The sequence below is a fragment of the Protobothrops mucrosquamatus genome, unplaced genomic scaffold (assembly GCF_001527695.2).
Source record: "Protobothrops mucrosquamatus isolate PMUCROS unplaced genomic scaffold, P.Mucros_1.0 scaffold4170, whole genome shotgun sequence".
Taxonomy (NCBI): Eukaryota; Metazoa; Chordata; class Lepidosauria; order Squamata; family Viperidae; genus Protobothrops; species Protobothrops mucrosquamatus.
In genome coordinates this window covers 37,051-56,279 of record NW_015390096.1, presented here as the reverse complement: position 1 = coordinate 56,279, position 19,229 = coordinate 37,051, and the positions used below count along the sequence as shown (strand labels likewise).

At 47.2% G+C, this 19,229-nt stretch overlaps 1 protein-coding gene across 1 annotated transcript; it reads left to right on the top strand.

The window, feature by feature from the left end:
- Window positions 1-748: 748 nt before the first annotated feature.
- On the top strand, window positions 749-18,712 carry SLC35B4 (solute carrier family 35 member B4). The gene is made up of 9 exons (XM_015828039.1): window positions 749-842; window positions 2,057-2,159; window positions 2,998-3,047; window positions 5,579-5,660; window positions 13,189-13,252; window positions 14,955-15,064; window positions 15,608-15,683; window positions 16,251-16,326; window positions 18,460-18,712. Exons 2-9 carry the CDS (start codon window positions 2,070-2,072, stop codon window positions 18,710-18,712), a joined length of 801 nt encoding a protein of 266 aa, XP_015683525.1. The 5' UTR covers window positions 749-842; window positions 2,057-2,069.
- The last annotated feature ends 517 nt before the right edge of the window (window positions 18,713-19,229 follow it).

The window sequence follows — 19,229 nt, the reverse complement described above, 5'->3', positions numbered from 1 at the left end:
ATATTAAGGTGATTATGTAAAAAAAATGAATAAAATATATTAAAAATAAATAAACAAATTTTTAAAAGATGGTTTTTTTCTCTCCTTTCTCTTAAGCCACATAGATAGAGCTTTTGTTTGTGCAACCGCCTAAAAATCAAAATTTGTTTTGCTCCTGTGGGTCTTAATACATTCAGTGAATCAAAATTGTGCGGTTGATTGAGTGCATTTATTAAGGAGTAGCTTGCACAAAGCCTCCAAAAGCTGAGAAAAATCTGTTTTTCTCACTTCCAACATGCAGGAATGACGTAATTACATACAGTAATCCTTGACTTACAACCACAGTTACAAACAGAATTTCCGTCGCTAAGCAAAGCAGTTAAAATGAGCCCTGCTTGGTTTTGTGACCTTTTTTTTTTTTGCCACGGTTGTTAAACAAATCACTTAAAGTTGTAAAGTGAATCAGGCCGTCGTTAAGCAAATCTGGCTGGTCACGTGACGACCATGGGACACGACGACTGTCGCAAATACATGCCAGTGGCCAATTTTGATCACATGACCAACTGTGACGGTCGTAAATGTGAGGACGGTTGTAAGTCATTGTTTTCGCTGCCGTTGTCGCTTCGAACAATCGAAGTTGTAAGTCGAGGATTGCCCGTATTCTGTTTCTACAAGATGTTGCCAAAGCTGCAGATAAATTGTGATTTTTTTTCTTTCTTTCTCTCCTCTCCGTCTAACACGAACTGCAGGGAATTTCCAGGAAGTGGGAATCTGATCACATTTTCCCAGTTCTTCTTTATAGCTTTGGAAGGTTTTATTTTTGAAGCCAAGTTCGGAAGAAAACAGCCCACGATTCCTATCAGGTATGGCCGATCTCTTTTATTTTGAAATATAGTTTTTATTCGAGTCGATCATAATGTAAACTACAACTGAAAATAAAGATAATAAGGAAATGGGGAAGGAAAAGAGCCACGATTCCTGTCAGATATGGCCGATCTCTTTTATTTTGAAATATAGTTTTTATTCGAGTTTATCATAATATAAAGTACAACTGAATAGAATAGAAAAGAACTCAAAGGGACCCTGGAGGTCTTCTAGTCCAGCCCCCTGCTCAAGCAGGAGAACCTATACCATTTCAGATAAGTGACTGTCCGGACTCTCTCATTTTTATTTGAGTTTATCAAAATATAAAATACAACTGAAAAAAATAAAGATAATAGGGAAGGAAAAGGAAAAGAGCCCACAATTCCTATCAGGTATGGCCGATCTCTTTTATTTTGAAATATAGTTTTTATTCAAGTTGATCCTAATATAAAATACAGCTGAAAATAAATATAATAGGGAAATAGGGAAGGACAAGGAAAAGAGCCCACAATTCCTGTCAGGTATGACTGATCTCTTCTCTATTGAAATATAATTTGTATTTGAGTTTATCACAATGTAAACTACAACTGAGTAGAATAGAAAAGAACGAGAAGGGACCCTGGAGGTCTTCTAGTCCAGCCCCCTGCTCAAGCAGGAGAACCTATACCATTTCAGATAAGTGACTGTCCGGACTCTCTAATGTTTATTTGAGTTTATCAAAATATAAAATACAACTGAAAAAAAAATAAAGATAATGGGGAAGGAAGAGGAAAACAGGCCACAATTCCTGTCAGGTCAGTATGGCTGATCTCTTTTACTTTTAAATATAATTTTCACTGAAGTTTATCACAATATAAAACCACGACTGAAAATAAAGATGATGGGGAAGGAAAGAGGAAAGAAGTGTAAGGAAAAAAAGAATAAACCAGAGATTTCCAGCTTTTTTCAGTGCCATAAAAGTTCAAAATCCAGAGGCTCGGCAACTGGCATGTACTTATGACGGTTGCGGCGTCCCGGGATCATGTGATCCCCTTTTGCGACCGTGTTACTAACAAGTAACTTGAGGACTATCTGTATTTGATTTGTGATCCGTCTTTCTGCTTGGGTAATAAGCAGGGGGGGGCGGATTTCAAATGGGGAAGGGTTCTGCGTTCGAGGAAAATCACCTCCCAGGTCACATGGAAGGTGACAATTTTGTGCTTCTTCTTTCTAGGTTCTACCTCATTATGGTGGGCATGTTTTTCACAGTGAGTGTGGTGAACAACTACGCTCTCAACCTGAACATTGCGATGCCCCTGCACATGATATTTAGATCGGTGAGATTCGATCTCGGTTTTTAGTATTTCGTTTGTTTATTTATTTGTATCCCACCTTTAATATTTTTATTCATAACTCAAGGAGATGAACATATCTTACTACTTCCTCCTCCTCCTCCTCCTCCTCAACAACAGCCCTGTGAGGTAGGTTGGGCTGAGAGAGAGTGATTGGCCCAAAGTCACCTAGCTGGCTTTCATTCCTAAGGCGGGACTAGAACTCACCGTCGCGGGTGATTGGCCCAAAGTCACCCAGCTGGCTTTCATTCCTAAGGCGGGACTAGAACTCACTGTCGCCTGGTGATTGGCCCAAAGTCACCCAGCTGGCTTTCATTCCTAAGGCGGGACTAGAACTCACCGTCGCCGGGTGATTGGCCCAAAGTCACCCAGCTGGCTTTCATTCCTAAGGCGGGACTAGAACTCACCGTCGCCTGGTGATTGGCCCAAAGTCAGCCAGCTGGCTTTCATTCCTAAGGCGGGACTAGAACTCACGGTCGCCTGGTGATTGGCCCAAAGTCAGCCAGCTGGTTTTCATTCCTGGCGGGACTAGAACTCACCCATCACCTGGATATTGGCCCAAAGTCACCCAGCTGGCCAGATTCACTTAACAACCACCCTGCTATCTTAACTGCTGCAGTGATTCACTTAACAACCGGGGCAAGAAAGGCTGTACAACGGGGCAAATGTCACTGGAGAACTGTCTCGCTTAGCCACAGAAATGTTGGGCTCGATTATGGTCACAAGTCAAGGACCACCTGCCCTTTCGGCCTCTACTATCCTGACGGCTGTTAACCTGTCTTTCCCCCCTCCCTCCCTTCTTTTCCCATTTCTTCCCTTGTAGGGCTCTCTGATAGCCAGCATGGCGCTGGGAATCATCATCCTGAAGAAAAGGTAAGATGGCTTCTTCCGGTAGCTATGATGCTTGCGTTCAATAGAACAGAAAAGAATGACAAGAGTCGGAAGGGACCTTGGAGGTCATCTAGTCCAACCCCCTGCTCAGGCAGGAGACCCTATAACCAGGGGTAGGCAACCTTGGCTCTTTTATGACTGGTGGACTTCAAGTCCCAGAATTCCTGAGCCAGCCATGCTGAGGGGAAAGGGAGAGGTTTCCAAGCTGAGCCAGGCTGGCTCAGGAATTCTGGGAGTTGAAGTCCATGAGTCATGAGGGGGCCATAGTTCCCCCATGCTGGCTCAGGAATTCTGGGACTTGAAGTCCACAAATCATGAAGGGGCCATAGTTCCCCCCTCCTGGCTCAGGAATTCTGGGAGTTGAAGTCCATGAGTCATGAGGGGGCCATAGTTTCCCCATGCTGGCTCAGGAATTCTGGGAGTTGAAGTCCACCAGTCATAAAAGAGCCAAGGTTGCCTACCCCTGGTCTAGGAGGCTCACCGCTTAGAACAGGAGGACTTAGGCCAGTGGTAGGCAACCTTGGCTCTTTTATGACTTGTGGACTTCAACTCCCAGAATTCCTTAGCCAGCTTGGCTCAGCTTGGAAACCTCTCCCTTTCCCCTCAGCATGGCTGGCTCAGGAATTCTGGGAGTTGAAGTCCTCCAGTCATAAAAGAGCCAAGGTTACCTACCCCTGGCCTATACTATTACAGACAAGACCGACAGGTCAGAGAAGAAATTTTTGCAGGTCACAACCTCGCGGGTGTTGAAGACCACCGGTCGACAAGGTGGCCAATTAACAGGGGTGACAGTCCTTTAAAGAGGAATCAAGACCCAACGAAGAGAGGAACTAGTCAAAGACGTGAATTGACGTCACTAAGTAACCCGTCGACACCATTCTTCCCACTACTTTTACCGGCAAATCTCACTCCACAAGTGTCTCGCTTAGGAACGGAAAATTTGGGGCTTCATTGGGTCGTAAGCCGAGGACTGCTGGTATGTAGAATTCACAGGGGGGTTAGTAGGATTTTCAAGAGCCTCCCTCTCTCTCTCTCTGTCCCTCTCCGCTTTTGACCTTCTGTTTTTCAACAAGATCTTTATGAGTCCTTTTCACAACCGGATGTGCGGAATTTGAGAGTCGGTGACATCAACGCAACTTCCTGGCAGGGCTGTGGAGTCGGTAGATAAATGTTCTGACTCCGACTCCTCAGTTTTTTGTACTTCCGACTCCGACTCCGACTCCCCGACTCCGACTCCTCTGTATTAATAAGCTAACAATCGGAGTTTACAAGTTTTTATAGCCTTAGCTGAATGACAGCAGTTTTTCCAATGGTTTACAGCTTCAGTCTTGAACTATTGACCCTCCATTCCCTTCCCTTATACAAGTGTCTCTAGTCCTGCAAAAAACATATTTACTTAATCCCTTATCAGTGAGAGGCTCGGTTACCCATGGGCGCTGCTGCCTTCCCTGTAACAGCAGAACACAACACTATGGAAAGTATAAGTATTGCCGCTCCTAATTGTGCGTTGCGTGCCATATAGTGAAGCACATGAAAAGCATGCTTCTTCACGGTCACTTAACGTGTTCGTTTTGCGGTTACGTGAGGCACTGCATGCATTGGTCTTTCTTCTTACAGTAGAGAAGTCATTAATTATAACTTTTTGTGAATTGGGACATTTAAACTTGCATTTTTTTTTAATTCCAATCTAAATTTAGTAGGAGTCGGAGTCGGTGCATTGTTTGCCGACTCCGACTCCAGGTACCCAAAATTTCCTCCGACTCCACAGCCCTGCTTCCTGGTTTTCTGAAGAAGGGGGGGGGGGAGGGGAGGAAGGAAGGAAGGGGGATTGAGTAATGCTGGGTGGGGGGTGTCCTCTGGAAGGGGCAGAGCCAACCCGGTGTGTGGGAGGGGAAGTAAGCTTGGGGGACGACGTGTTCTCATTGTCCTCCAAGAGACCCCCTCCTCAAATTAAATCTTGCTGAAATATGGCTTTCTTGCTGTTATTCTTGGAGGGGGTGTGGGATTTAAATGGTTTGTGTGTGGGAGGTGTGTGTGTGGGTCTGTCTGTTGTTGCTATGGAAGAAGGCACCATTCTTTAGGGACCAAGAGAGAGCCAGTTTGGTCTAGTGGTGAAATCACTAGGCGAGAAACCAGGAGACGGAGAGTTCTAGTCCCGCCTTAGGCATGAAAGCCGGCTGGGTGACTTTGGACCAATCACCGGGAGATGGTGAGTTCTAGTCCTGCCTTAGTCATGAAAGCCGGCTGAGTGGCTTTGGGCCAATCACCAGGAGACCGTGGCCCATAGTCGCCCAGGTGGCTTTCAAGCCTAAGGCGGGACTAGAATTCACTTCCTCCTGGCTTCTAGCTAGGTGCCTTCACCACTGGACCAAATTGGGTCTTCCTTTCTTGTTGAAAAGCTGAGATTCTCAAATCTCAAAGCTTGGAGGGGTTTCCCCATGGAAAGCTGAGAGGGGGGGTCTCGGGCTGTGTTGTTCCTTCTGTTGAAGCTCTCCCATTCTTCTCTTGCACAGGTACACTCTCTCCAAGTACATCTCTATAGCGTTGGTCTCTCTGGGCATTTTCACCTGTACTCTCATGTCAGCCAAAGAACTGGTAAGCTCCCTTATCCTCTTTGTTAAATACCTGTCTTCAAGATTAGACACACACACATACATACACACAGGCCTGCCCCACACCCTTCCCAGGCACAAACCACTGCCTCAGAAAGGTGGATCAGAGATAAGAATAAGAATAAGAATAGCAGTAATAAAGTTGGAAGGAACCTTGGAGGTCATCTAGTCCAACCCCCAGCTCAGGCAGGAAATCCTATACCAGGGGTGGGGAAACTTGGCTCTTTTATGACTTGTGGACTTCAACTCCCAGAATTCCTGAGCCAGCTATGCTGGCTGAGGAATTCTGGGAGTTGAAGTCCACAAGTTCTGAAAGAGCCAAGGTTCCCCACCCCTGCCCTATACCATTTCAGACAAATGGCTTTCCAGTCTCTTCTTAAAAACTTCCAGTGTTGGAGCATTCGCTGCTTCTGGAGGCAGATTGTTCCACTGATTAATTGTTCTAACTGTCAGGAAGTTTCTCCTTAGTTCCAGGTTGCTTCTCTCTTTGGTTAGTTTCCATCCGTTGCTTCTTGTCCTGTCTTCGGGTGCTTCAGAGAATAGCTTGACTCCCTCTTCTTTGGGGCAGCCCCTGAGATACTGGAACGCTGCTATCATGTCCCCCCTCGTCCTTCTCTTCATTAAACTGGACCTACCCAATTCCAGCAACCGTTCCTTATATGTTTTAGCCTCCAGTCCCCTAATCGTCTTTATTGCTCTTCTCCGTACTCTTTCTAGAGTCTCAAGTTCTGGTGGCAAGCTGTTCCACTGGTTAATTGTTCTCCCTGTCAGGAAATTTCTCCTTAGTTCTAGGTTGCTTCTCTCCTTGGTTAGTTTCCACCCGTTGCTTCTTGTCCTGCCTTCAGGCGCTTTGGAGAAGAGCTTGACTCCCTCTTCTTTGGCGCAGCCCCTGAGATACTGGAAGACTGCTATCATGTCCCCCCTCGTCCTTCTCTTCATTAAACTAGACAGACCCAATTCCAGCAACCGTTCCTTATATGTTTTAGCCTCCAGTCCCCTGATCATCTTGGTTGCTCTTCTCTGTACTCTTTTCCCTAAGAATGTCTACCTGTCCTACCAGATCTGTTTATGGAGATTCTCCCTCATCCAGGCTGTGGTTGTCCCAAAGATGCTTTTTCATGAGGCAACTGGACTTCCTTGTTTTTCCTTGAAGATGTTTCGCTTTTCATCCCAGAAGCTTCTTCAGCTTTGATTGGATGGTGGGGAAATGGACGGATTTATACTCCTTGCAGACAGCTGGTCATTTGCATTCTTTTAAGAGAGTCGTTGAGCCCACTTGGAGGTTTTTCTGTGTCCTCGGGGTCACCTGAGTGGTACAAATGGGTGATATATCTCCAGTCTACAACACAGTCCTTTCAACAGCTCCAAGAAGGCTCCACACCCATTTGCACTACTCAAGGTATCCCAACGACACAGATAAAACCTCCAAGTAGCCTCAACGACCTTCTAAAAGAATGCAAATGACCAACTGTTTGCAAGGTGTATAAATCCTCCCATTCCCCGCCATCCAGTCAGAGCTGAAGAAGCTTCTTGGATGAGAAGCGAAACGTCTTCAGAGAAAAACAAGAAAGTCCAGTTGCCTCCTGGAAAAGCACCTTTGGGACAACCATGAATCTGGATGACGGAGAATCTCCACAGACTCTGTTCTTCCCTTAAGTCTGCTTGGAGTTTAGTTCGCTTGTGGCTACGTAAGGATTCTAAGGCTGATGCCTCTTTTCACTCCAACCCCAGATTCTGCTCCTCCTGTCCTCCTAAAGCCACGGTGGGCCCAGTCCTCGCCCCTTCCCCTAAATCAGTGATGGCAAACCTATGGCATGCGTGCCAGAGGCGGCACTCAGAGCCCTCTCTGTGGGCACACCTACTGCCACCAGCTCACGCAGGTCCATTAATTAGGCCAGGGCTTTTCAACCTTTTCACCCAGTATGCCACTTTTAGGACATGGCAACATCCGAGGACCACCAGTTGCCTAGCAAGGTGTCAAAAACTTGATGACCCACCCACCCCAAAAAAAGGAAAAAAGTGATAAAGTACAGGTAGTCCTCGACTTACAACAGTTTGCTTAGTGACTGTTTGAAGTTACAATGGCACTGAAAAAAGTGTCCCACAAGCCACAGCTGAGCAAGACACCTGCCTGCCCGCCCGGCCGTGCTCTTCCTCCTGTCCCAGGTTTTTATGGTTGTGAGCATTTCTGTTGAGGATTGGCAGTGGAGGTGGGGTGGGGGGTGTTTGGTTTTTATTCCCCCCCCCCCGTCTCCTGGGTGGTTGCAGCAGGTTTTGGTCACTTCAAATGACCCTGGGACACTGTGACCGTCATAAATATGAATCAGTTGCCAAGCATCTGAATGTAAATCACAAGACCCTGGAGATGCTGCAACATTCCAGCTGATCGGCGCTTCTTCTGGGCTCAGCAGAAGCACCAGGATCAGCGCCGAGCTCCAGCTGATCCTGGCGCTTCCGCTGAGCCCTGACAGCCCCGAAGAAGCGCCGATCAGCTGGAAAGCGGCACTGATCCTGGCGCTTCCGCTGAGCCCCGACAGCCCTGCAGCTCCAGCCGTCTCTCGCTCCGGTGCGGTGTTGCCACCGGTTCAGCTCATTCCCCTCCACTGCTACCCCTTTTCTAGGATGGTCGCGTACCCCCTGCCAGGTGCCCATGTACCACAGGTGGTAGCCGTACCACTGGTTGAAAAGCCCTGCATTAGGCCACCGCTGGTGCCCGGAGCGTCATCCCTACCCAGCACAAAGGAGGCGAAGCAGCCGGCTAGCAAGCGCGAGTAGAGGTGGTAGAGCGCGCCCCCATGCGCTCGCTGGTCTCCGTGCGTGGGGGCTGAGGGTGTCAGGCAGCCGCTGCCTCGCCTTGCCCCGCAGCAATGACACCCCCGCCCTACCCCCTGCCTCACCCCACAGGACGAGCCCCCTGCCCACCGCCCCACCCACCAGAGACCCCCTGGATCTCCCCCAATCCTGCCCAGACCCCCACAGGCGTCTCCCCCACGAGCGACATCAAGGTGGCCACGCCCACTCAGTCTGCCGTGGCCATCACAGCCACGCCCACCCAGTGGGCCACCCCCCCCTTGAGGGCACCATAATGCTGATGCGGCCCTGGCACTTCGCGATACAGAAGTGGGTTTCGGGTTGCAGTTTGGGCACTGGGTCTCTAAAAGGTTCGCCATCAGTGCCCTAAATATTGTTATCCAAAGGCAGCTTGGGAGCCCCTCCCTTATGAAACACCCCCCCCCCCATATTCAACAGTTTCCCCCCCCCACCCATCCTTTTCGCCTTCGGTCAATCTTTGGCTTTTCTCCGAGAACTGGGATAAGAGACGATACGATTGGGCCCCAGAGTTTTATTGCCTTTCTGGGTTTGAGTGTACTTAATTTTTATTACGTTGTTGTTGTTTTTTTTATGTTGTTTTAAATTTGGATTGGCAACCGCCCAAAGTCAATCAGAAGGCGGGCGGCTGTATAAATGTTTGAAATCAAGAAATGGCTTCTCGGATGGGCTGCCGCAAAACCCGTCTTTCCGTACGGCCGCAGAAGGACGCTGGCGGCAAGCTGGGTCTTGCCCCTCCAGGTGGTTTCATCTTTTACCTGCCCAGGTGGCCCAGACCCAGCCCAGACTAGCTAGGGCCGGTCAGGTAGACCCCCCCCTTGTCTTTTTTTTTGGGGGGGGGGAATATTTCCGTGACTTTGTCGTTGGATTGTAAAGTTGTAAAATTGCAGAAAAAGCCGGGGAAGTCGTTAAAAAAGGAGAGAAAAAAAAGGGCCTGTCATTTTTCCTGTTCAAATTTTCTGGGTTTGATTGATTGATTGACGGTCCGCCGTCAACAAAGTCGTTGCAAGGTAGAATGCAACAGCGGCGGGAAAAGCACACACATACAAAAAAAAATTAAATACAACAACTAACACAAATATAATAAAAGCAATAAAACCCTTGAGGAGCTAAACTGGCATGTAGAGAAAGTAAGTTAACTGAAATGAAATCTAGAAGAGGAAACAGATAAAATAAGAATAAACTTGAAATCAAGGAACCAAAGGGCATCGACCTTGTAGCGTTCCAACCACAGGCGGTCCTCAGCTTAACGACCGCGAGGGAGTCCNCAACAGTTTCCCCCCCCCACCCATCCTTTTCGCCTTCGGTCAATCTTTGGCTTTTCTCCGAGAACTGGGATAAGAGACGATACGATTGGGCCCCAGAGTTTTATTGCCTTTCTGGGTTTGAGTGTACTTAATTTTTATTACGTTGGTTTTTTTTTTTTATGTTGTTTTAAATTTGGATTGGCAACCGCCCAAAGTCAATCAGAAGACGGGCGGCTATATAAATGTTTTAAATAAAGAAATGGCTTCTTTGGATTTGGATGTAAAAGAAATGGAGTTGATGTTAAATCTTATAACGGCTGCAAGATTGTTAATTGCTCAACATTGGAAAATGAAAGGTTTACCTACTATAGAAGATTGGGTAGTTAAAGTCTCAAATTTAGCTGAAATGGCCAAGATTTCCGCTTATGTGAAGGATTATTCACAAGAAAGATATATATTGGTTTGGAGAAGATGGATTGTTTATATTGAGTCGAAATATGGAACCAAAAAATATCATTTGGTTTTTGAATGAACTTTTGATTTTTGATATTTAAAATTATGTTAAAATGATGGTATTTAATAATTGTATATTAGTTTTAAAAGAGAGTTAAAGGAAGTTATAGATTTGTTAGATTAATAGTTGATTAATGTTAGTTAGATTATGATTATTTTATTGTTAATCCTGTCATAGGCTCTGGGAAGTGAGGGGGGGGAGGGAGGGTTGGGTTTGGGGGGAGGGGAGGATTTATATTGTAAAATTTTATAAAATTTTCAATAAAAAAAAAGAAATGGCTTCTCGGAGGGGCTGCCGCAAAACCTGTCTTTCCGTACGGCGGCAGAAGGACGCTGGCGGCAAGCTGGGTCTTGCCCCTCCAGGTGGTTTCATCTTTTACCTGCCCAGGTGGCCCAGACCCAGCCCAGACTAGCTAGGGCCGGTCAGGTAGACCCCCCCCTTGTCTTTTTTTGGGGGGGGGGGAATATTTTCGTGACTTTGTCATTGGATTGTAAAGTTGTAAAATTGCAGAAAAAGCCAGGGAAGTCGTTAAAAAAGGAGAGAAAAAAAAGGGCCTGTCATTTTTCCTGTTCAAATTTTCTGGGTTTGATTGATTGATTGACGGTCCGCCGTCAACAAAGTCGTTGCAAGGTAGAATGCAACAGCGGCGGGAAAAGCACACACACACACAAAAAAATTAAATACAACTACTAACACAAATATAATAAAAGCAATAAAACCCTTGAGGAGCTAAACTGGCATGTAGAGAAAGTAAGTTAACTGAAATGAAATCTAGAAGAGGAAACAGATAAAATAAGAATAAACTTGAAATCAAGGAACCAAAGGGCATCGACCTTGTAGCGTTCCAACCACAGGCGGTCCTCAGCTTAACGACCGCGAGGGAGTCCCAAATTTCCGTTGTTAAAGCGAGACATTTGTCGTTATGTGAGTTTTGCGTCATTTTACGACCTTTTTGGCCGCAGTTGTGAAGCAAATAAACCGCAGTGGTTAAGTGAGGAATAGGGTTGTAAAGTGAATCCGGCTTTCCCCCTTTGACTTTGCTTGTCGGAAGGTCGCAAAAGGGGATCACGTGACCCCGGGGCGCTGCAACCGTCCTAAGTACATGCCAGTTGCCGAGCCTCTTTGAGTTTTGATCCCGTGACCCTGGGGGGAGGCTGCAACGGTCTGACATGTGAAGAAACGGTCCTCGGTCCCTTTTTTTTTCCAGCGCCGTTGTAACCTTGAACGGTCACTAAATGAACTGTTGTAAGTCAAGGACAGTGTCATGGTTCCGACCGATGAAACTCTTCAAAGAACTTTGAGGCATTGTTTACCTTAAAGAATCTTTATTCGAGTATCATGGCATCGGCACGTACATAGGGGAAGCCAAAATCTGAATTCTCCTCCCCTGAGCACATAGTATCCAAGCACAATTCCCTCCTACAATTCACAGTCATAAATCACATTCTCCAATTAGTTTGAAATGCAGGCTTTCCCTCCAGTTCTCCAGCCCGCCATTCCTTATCATCTCTTATTTCAATAACCTTGGTTCTCACACTAGGTCCAGTATTGTTATGTCTAGCTAAACTCTCGTGCACATTCCTCCTTCCCCCCCCCCCCCCAGTATCATCTAATTCTAAGAGTAAAACGTAAGAAGGAAAATGGCTGCATCTCCATCTGTTGTCAAAGCAAGAACATCAGATGTTAGCAGCGTTGACGGACAGCCTGTGGCTGCCAATAAGACCCTGCCATCTTTGGTGGAGTTCATGAGGACTCGGTCGGAGAGGAAGGAGGAGGAGGAATCTCAGAGCAGGAGTTTTCGCCGAAGGAATCTGTCCGCTAAGGTCTCAGGGTCAGGGCTGGCCAGAGGGGAAAATCCCCTCACCAATGCTGGATTTTATGGGTGGCGTTTGCAGTAATATACCAGTTGCATTCATTTATAATCTTTTATCCTAATTTGATGCCTGTTGATAAATCTTGTAAGAACAGATCAGTTGCAGAAGCTGATATTTTCTTTCTTTCTTTCTTTCTTTCTTTCTTTCTTTCTTTCTTTCTTTCTTTCTTTCTTTTTTATATATTTTATTATTTTTTTAACAAAGCATAAGTCACTCAATAACCGGTAAACAGTGTGTTGTCTGGGTTACATTTGTAAAAACACTCCTTAACAATTGATTTCTATCATCTGTATTCCATATATTAATTTTAGTTGATTTCCTATTTCCCCAAAACAAGGATTGCAACAGGACTGATGATAAGGCAACCCAAATGACTGAAAGGAAAAGAAATATTATACTAATATGATGATTATTTTTTTAGGAATATTGGAAAAATTATATACTTAATTGTCATTTATTAAAACAATAAGAACTGTATTAACTCAATATCTATATTTCTTTCTATCTTTTTCTTTCTCTTTCTCTTTCTTTTTCTTTTATTTCTTTCTTTCCTGCTTGCTTGCTTGCCTACTTCTTTCTTTCTTTCTTTCTTTCTTTCTTTCTTTCTTTCTTTCTTTCTTTCTTTCTTTCTTTCTTTCTTTCTTCCTTCCTTCCTTCCTTCCTTCCTTCCTTCCTTCCTTTCTTTCTTTCTTTCTTTCTTCCTTTCTTCCTTTCTCTTTCTTCTTTTCTTTCTCTCTTTCTTTTTCTTTTTTTCTTTTTCTTTTTTCTTCTTTTCTTTCTTTCCTTCCTTCTTGCTTGCTTACTTTCTTTCTTTCCTTTCTTTTTCTTTTCTTTCTTTCTTTCTTTCTTTCTTCCCTCCCTCCCTCCCTTTCTGCCCTCCTTCGATCCATCCACCCATCATTCTCCTTCCCTCCCTCCCTTCATTTTTCTTCCTTCCCTGCCTCCCTCATTCCCTTTGTTTTCCTTCCTTCCTTCCTTCCTTCCTTCCTTCCTTCCTTCCTTCCTTCCTTCCTTCCTTCCTTCCTTCCTTCCTTCCTTCCTTCCCAGAGCTCTGTGTCGGGTGCGAGTGAAGACGCTGAGAGCATCTCTGCCTTCCTCTGGTGGCTCCTAGGTCTGTAACTGCCCCCCTTTTGCCCCCCCCCACGGTAACGCTCTTCTGAGCAGATGCACTTGCGGAGGGGGACACAAACCAGAATCCCCTTTCCGAACCAAACTGTGTAAATTGGACTTAAACGGACCCTTGGATGGATTGAAAGCTCTCCAAAACCAACAACCGTATTTATTTTTTTTAATTTTTAGCGTGGCAGGAGGAGGAGGGCGATTCCAAAACAACAATCATCCTCATAATTTATATGTGATCACTGAATTGCACCTGATTCATTTAAACTTCATATTAAATCGGATGCAATGTGTGGCCCGGCCTTGCCCTCTTTGTTCTGTTGCCAGCTATTTTTTTTTTGGACTTTGTCCGGGCTTTTGATCAAAGTTGTGATGTGGTTGCTCCCTCCGCCTACACGACGGAGTCCACAGGTTCATTTTTAATCACGCTGGCTGAAAACGCTTTCTCTATGGCCCCACCTGGGCCTTTCTCGCTCGTGAGCTCACCTGGATTAGCCTTGGGTGTGTTCGCTCCGTTGAAAGACCCACGGAAAGTACTCACACAATAAGAAGGGGAGTGGGCTATTGGCGGTATGAATGCTGGCCTTTGGGGGATGTGCACAGAGAATATTTTTATACAGGGCCAAGAATGTGTTTTCATGGGGTCCTCGGTGCTCTCTGAGCTGGGTTCTTTTCTTACAGACGTTTCATGACCCAACTAGGGAACATCATCAGTGCTAGAAGGGTGGGGGGGTTGCTTTCTGTTTACATAGAAGTATGCAAGGAAAACCACTCCCAGTAAGAGACAATATTTGTAGCTTGGGGTTGAAATGAAGGGTCCTAGGAAGGAAGGAAGGAAGGAAGGAAGGAAGGAAGGAAGGAAGGAAGGAAAAGAGAAAAAGGAAGGAGGGTAGAAGGAAGGATAAAGATAGAATAAGGAAAGAAGAGGGAGGAAGGAAGGAAGGAAGGAAAAGAGAAAAGGGAAAAGGGAAGGAGGGTAGAAGGAAGGATAAAGATAGAATAAGGAAAGAAGAGGGAGGGAGGAAGGAAGGAAGGAAGGAAAAGAGAAAAAGGAAGGAGGGTGGAAGGAAGGATAGATATAGAATAAGGAAAGGAAAGAAGGGAGGAAAAGGAAAGGAGGGTGGAAGGAAGGATAGAGATAGAATAAGGAAAGGAAGGAAGGAAGGAAGGAAGGAGAACTGTGGGGTCCTTGGTGCTCTCTGAGCTGGGTTCTTTTCTTACAGACGTTTCATGACCCAACTAGGGAACATCATCCGTGCTAGAAGGGTGTTTGCTTTCTGTTTACATGGAAGTATGCAAGGAAAACCACTCCCAATAAGAGACAATATTTGTAGCTTGGGGTTGAAATGAAGGGTCGAAGGAAGGAAGGAAGGAAGGAAGGAAGGAAGGAAGGAAAAAAGGGAAGGAGGGTGGAAGGAAGGATAAAGATAGAATAAGGAAAGAAAAGGGAGGGAGGAAGGAAGGAGGAAAGGAAGGAAGGAAGGAAGGAGAAGAAGAAGAAGAACTGTGGGGGTCCCTGGCACTCTCTGAGCTTGGTGGTTTTCTTGCAGACGTTTCATGACCCAACTAGGGAACAGCATCAGTGCTAGAAGGGAGCGGGGTTTGTGAAGTAAAGGAGGCCAGGAGGAGGAAGAGGGTGATTTCCTGCTGAAGGGCAGATCCAGAATATTGGTCTCACCCATTATATGTTTTAGGAATTGCGGCCTTGACCTTCGCCCTCCTCATGTCAGCCCTGATGGGCATCTTCCAGGAAACCATCTATAAGAAGTTTGGAAAACACTCCAAGGAAGCCTTGTTCTACAATGTAAGTGTCCACCCTCCATTTTATCTGGTTGCAGCTTGCAGGAGTTAAGTGGCTTCCCCCAAATGTCAGATTACTGTAGAATTCCCCGGCCAGCATGCTTTAAGATGGGAGGACTTCAACTCCCATAATTCCCCGGCCAGCATGGTTTGAGATGGGTGGACTTCATCTTCCATAATTCCCCAGCCAGCATGGTTTGAGATGGATGGACTTCAACTCCCAGAATTCCCCAGCCAGCATGCTTTAAAACGGGAGGACTTCAGCTCCCAGAATTCCCTGGCCAGCATGGTTAAGATGGGAGGACTTCAACTCCCAGAATTCCCCAGCCAGTAGGCTTTAAGATGGGAGGACCAACTCCCAGAATTCCCTGACCAGTAGGCTTTAAGATGGGAGGACTTCAACTCCCAGAATTCCCTGACCAGTAGGCTTTAAGATGGGTATACTTCCACTCTTCAGCTATGCTCCAGGATCTGCAGGCGTGATGGTGATGCAAACTTAATTTTGCTGGTTCTGTTCCCAAAACTGTTGTTTTATATTTCCTCCTAGCACGGCCTTCCTCTTCCCGGATTTCTCTTTCTGGCTCCAGATATTTACCGACATGGACTTCTCTTTAGTCAATCCAGTGAGTTTATCTGGAGTCCTTGTTTTTAATTTGAAACTGAAGTATGGCGGGTGCTGCTTAAAATTAGAAGGAATCTGGTGTCAACATCCAGTTCGAGAATCCAAATCAAACTCCAGGTTCATTCCGCTTCCGAAAATCTTAACTGAATACATGGCCTGTGTATTCAACCTAATTTTGAGGTTCCCAGACACCAGTTTCATAGAATTAAACCATAATTTCTCCGGCCAAACCTCCACCCTCTCGCCTAGTCCACGTAAACCATTTCACTTTGTTACGGGAACCGTCCGCTTCGTCTCCACACCTGCTGCGGTGTCCTTGGAAAGCTTTCAGGCTCTCACCGTCTTGAGCAGAATCGTAGAGGTTTCGTTGCTCCATCTAACCCATTCTAAAGCAACGCCTCCCCCCCTTTACTCTATTGGTAAGGGGCACGTAGCTGCCAAAGTTTCGTTCGCGACATGTAACTGTTGAGTTGTCCTCTTCGGGACAGTTACTCAACTTAAGACCGATTGCTTAGCGTAAGCATGTTCTTGAAAGGGTCCCACCTCACCTCTCCTCTCTTCTCCACAGGACTCGTCCAGGTGCCGTTGGTTGGGCTCAACCTCCCCGTCATGTGGTTGTATCTCATGATGAACGTCATAACTCAGTATCCTTTTTTCTTTGGGACAATGACTAGCAGACGATAACGTTGAGATTGAGGCTCAGCCAACATTCTTGGGTTCCCTATGCTGGAGGGCGACACCTCGGAATCCTGCGTCTTGTTAAGATTTCCTTTGAACGGTGTCCCCTTTCTCTGTGGGGGTCTTTGAGCTTGATTGTTTTGTGGCAGATGTTTCCTGACCCAACTAGGTTACCTCATCAGTGCTGGGCTGGGAACAGGCATCTTCTCAACTCAGGTCAGCAGCTGGTTAGAGTTAGATAAGGATTAATGGCACTCAAACGAGAATTAGACAGTTCGCTTGTGGCTGTGTAGGGATTCTAGGCTGATTCCTCTTTTCACTCCGCCCTCAGATTCTGTTCCTCCTCTTTCTCCCTCCTCCTCCTCCTCCTCCTCCTCCTCCTCCTCCTCAAGATAGGGTGGGTACAGTCCTTGTCCCTTCCCCTAAATCAGTGATGGCGAACCTATGGCATGTGTGCCAGAGGCGGCACTCAGAGCCCTCTCGGTGGGCACGCGCGCTGTCGCTCCAGCCCTGCCTCCCCCTGCGGGCCCGTCCTCACCAGCAACCCCCTCGGTGGAGAGTTGCCCCCGGGCGTGGCCTGTGCGGAGCAGTGCAGCCAAGGACATGGCAGCCAGGACAAGACTCCACCCTCGTGCCCCGTCCCGCGCAGATGATGTTGCGGGGCGTGGGCGGAGGGCATGGCCATGGTGCTGCTGGGCTGCCTGGGCGATCTGCTGCGGGCCACGGAGGCGGTGGGTGGCCCCACGGGTGGGTCGGAGCGCGGTGCGGGGGGCAAGGCGGTTTTGGGGCACTTGGTCTCTCAAGGGTTCGCCATCAGTGCCCTAAATATTGCCATCTGAAGGCAGCTAGGGAGCCGCTTCCCTATGAACCCCCCCCCCCCCGAAATTCAGCAGCCCTCCCCCCACCCTTTTAAACCTTCCATAAAGCTTCTTTTTCCCCAAGAGCCGTGACAATATGATCGGCACCAGCTTTTTTGCTGCTTTTCATGTTTGGAATGCGCTTAAGTTTTATTGCATTTTTAATCACGTTATCGTGGTTTTTATGTTTTCACTTTTGATCGGGAACCAACCCAGCGTTGACTGTAAGATGGGCAGGTCTATAGAAGTGTTAAATAAACAGAATATCTAGCCCAGGGGTAGGCAACCTTGGCTCTTTTATGACTCGTGGACTTCAACTCCCAGAATTCCTGAGCCAGCATGGCTCAGCTTGGAAACTCTTCCTTTCCCCTCAGCATGGCTGGCTCAGGAATTCTGGGAGTTGAAGTCCACCAGTCATAAAAGAGCCAAGGTTGCCTACCCCTGGCCTAGGAGGCTCACCGCTTAGAACAGGAGGACTTAGGACAGGGGTAGGCAGCCTTGGCTCTTTTATGACTGGTGGACTTCAACTCCCAGAATTCCTGAGCCAGCCACGCTGAGGGGAAAGGGAGAGGTTTCCAAGCTGAGCCATGCTGGCTGAGGAATTCTGGGAGTTGAAGTCCATGAGTCATAAAAGAGCCAAGGTTGTCTACCCCTGGTCTAGGAGGCTCACCGCTTAGAACAGGAGGACTTAGGACAGGGGTAGGCAACCTTGGCTCTTTTATGACTGGTGGACTTCAACTCCCAGAATTCCTGAGCCAGCATGGGGGAACTATGGCCCCCTCATGACTTGTGGACTTCAACTCCCAGAATTCCTGAGCCAGCATGGGGGAACTATGGCCCCCTCATGACTTGTGGACTTCAACTCCCAGAATTCCTGAGCCAGCATGGGGGAACTATGGCCCCCTCATGACTTGTGGACTTCAACTCCCAGAATTCCTGAGCCAACATGGCTCAGCATGGAAACCTCTCCCTTTCCCCTCAGCACGGCTGGCTCAGGAATTCTGGGAGTTGAAGTCCACGAGTCATAAAAGAGCCAAGGTTGCCTACCCCTGGTCTAGCCAATCTACCAGATCAAAGGCCTGCAGAAACTCTCCAGAAGAAGTTCTCTTTTGGAGAAGTGACCACAGCCACGTAGAACCTCACAGCGTCACCGGTGGAAGGACATCCATCTTCACATCTTCTCCAATCTCCTCCTCTCTTTTTTTTTTGACGCCTTTCCCTTAACTCCAGCCCCTTTCCCAGATACATCTGCATCCGGGGGGTCTTCACCTTGACCACCGAGTGCACCTCCTTGACCGTCACGCTGGTCGTGACCCTGCGGAAGTTCGTCAGCCTGATCTTCTCCATCCTCTACTTCCGGAACCCTTTCACCGTCTGGCATTGGCTGGGCACCTTCTTGGTCTTCTTGGGAATGCTGTTGTATACGGAAGTGTGGAAGAACCTGGGACTGGTCCGACCTTGTGGACCCAGGAAGGTGGAGAAGAAGCAGGAATGATGACGGAGATGTCCTTGAGGTGGTGGGGGGAAGAAGTCATCTCCACTGGACTGGGGGGCCTTTACTACTAGAGCGTTTTGCGCCGTCGGGAGAAAAAAACGGGAGTCAGATTCTCCGTTGTCCGGACGGGAGGGTTGATTTTTGTACCACAAAAGTCGCAAATCTTGGCTGGGCCAAGCTGACGCACATCCCCAGGAGAAGGGGGAAACGGTTTTTACGTCTTTGGGTTGTGGGGGGTGACAACAATAAGGGGGTTTCTTGGACGGAAGAGGAATCTGATCCACGGTTGGTGCCTCCGGTGACTCCATTAATTGGCTAGTTTTGCCCCCCGGAGTTTGCAAAAAAACCCCACCCCTGCTTTTGGTTCATGGATATCCAATTATTGGCATCAAGCGCGGACTTTAAAAGAAATAGATGTGGAAGCTGTTCTAGGATAGTCTGGTTTGCAGTGAAGGAGTGGCCCGTTCGCCCCTTCCATGAAGGGTTGAAGACCATCTGCAGAAGTTTGTGCCCCATT

Coding starts and splice junctions, on each gene's coding strand:
- SLC35B4 (XM_015828039.1), top strand. CDS start 2,070: ATGGTGGGCATGTTTTTCACAGTGAGTGTGGTGAACAACTACGCTCTC. Junction 15,065..15,607: donor AGGAAGCCTTGTTCTACAAT/GTAAGTGTCCAC, acceptor ATTTCCTCCTAG/CACGGCCTTCCTCTTCCCGG. Junction 16,327..18,459: donor ATGATGAACGTCATAACTCA/GTATCCTTTTTT, acceptor CCCCTTTCCCAG/ATACATCTGCATCCGGGGGG.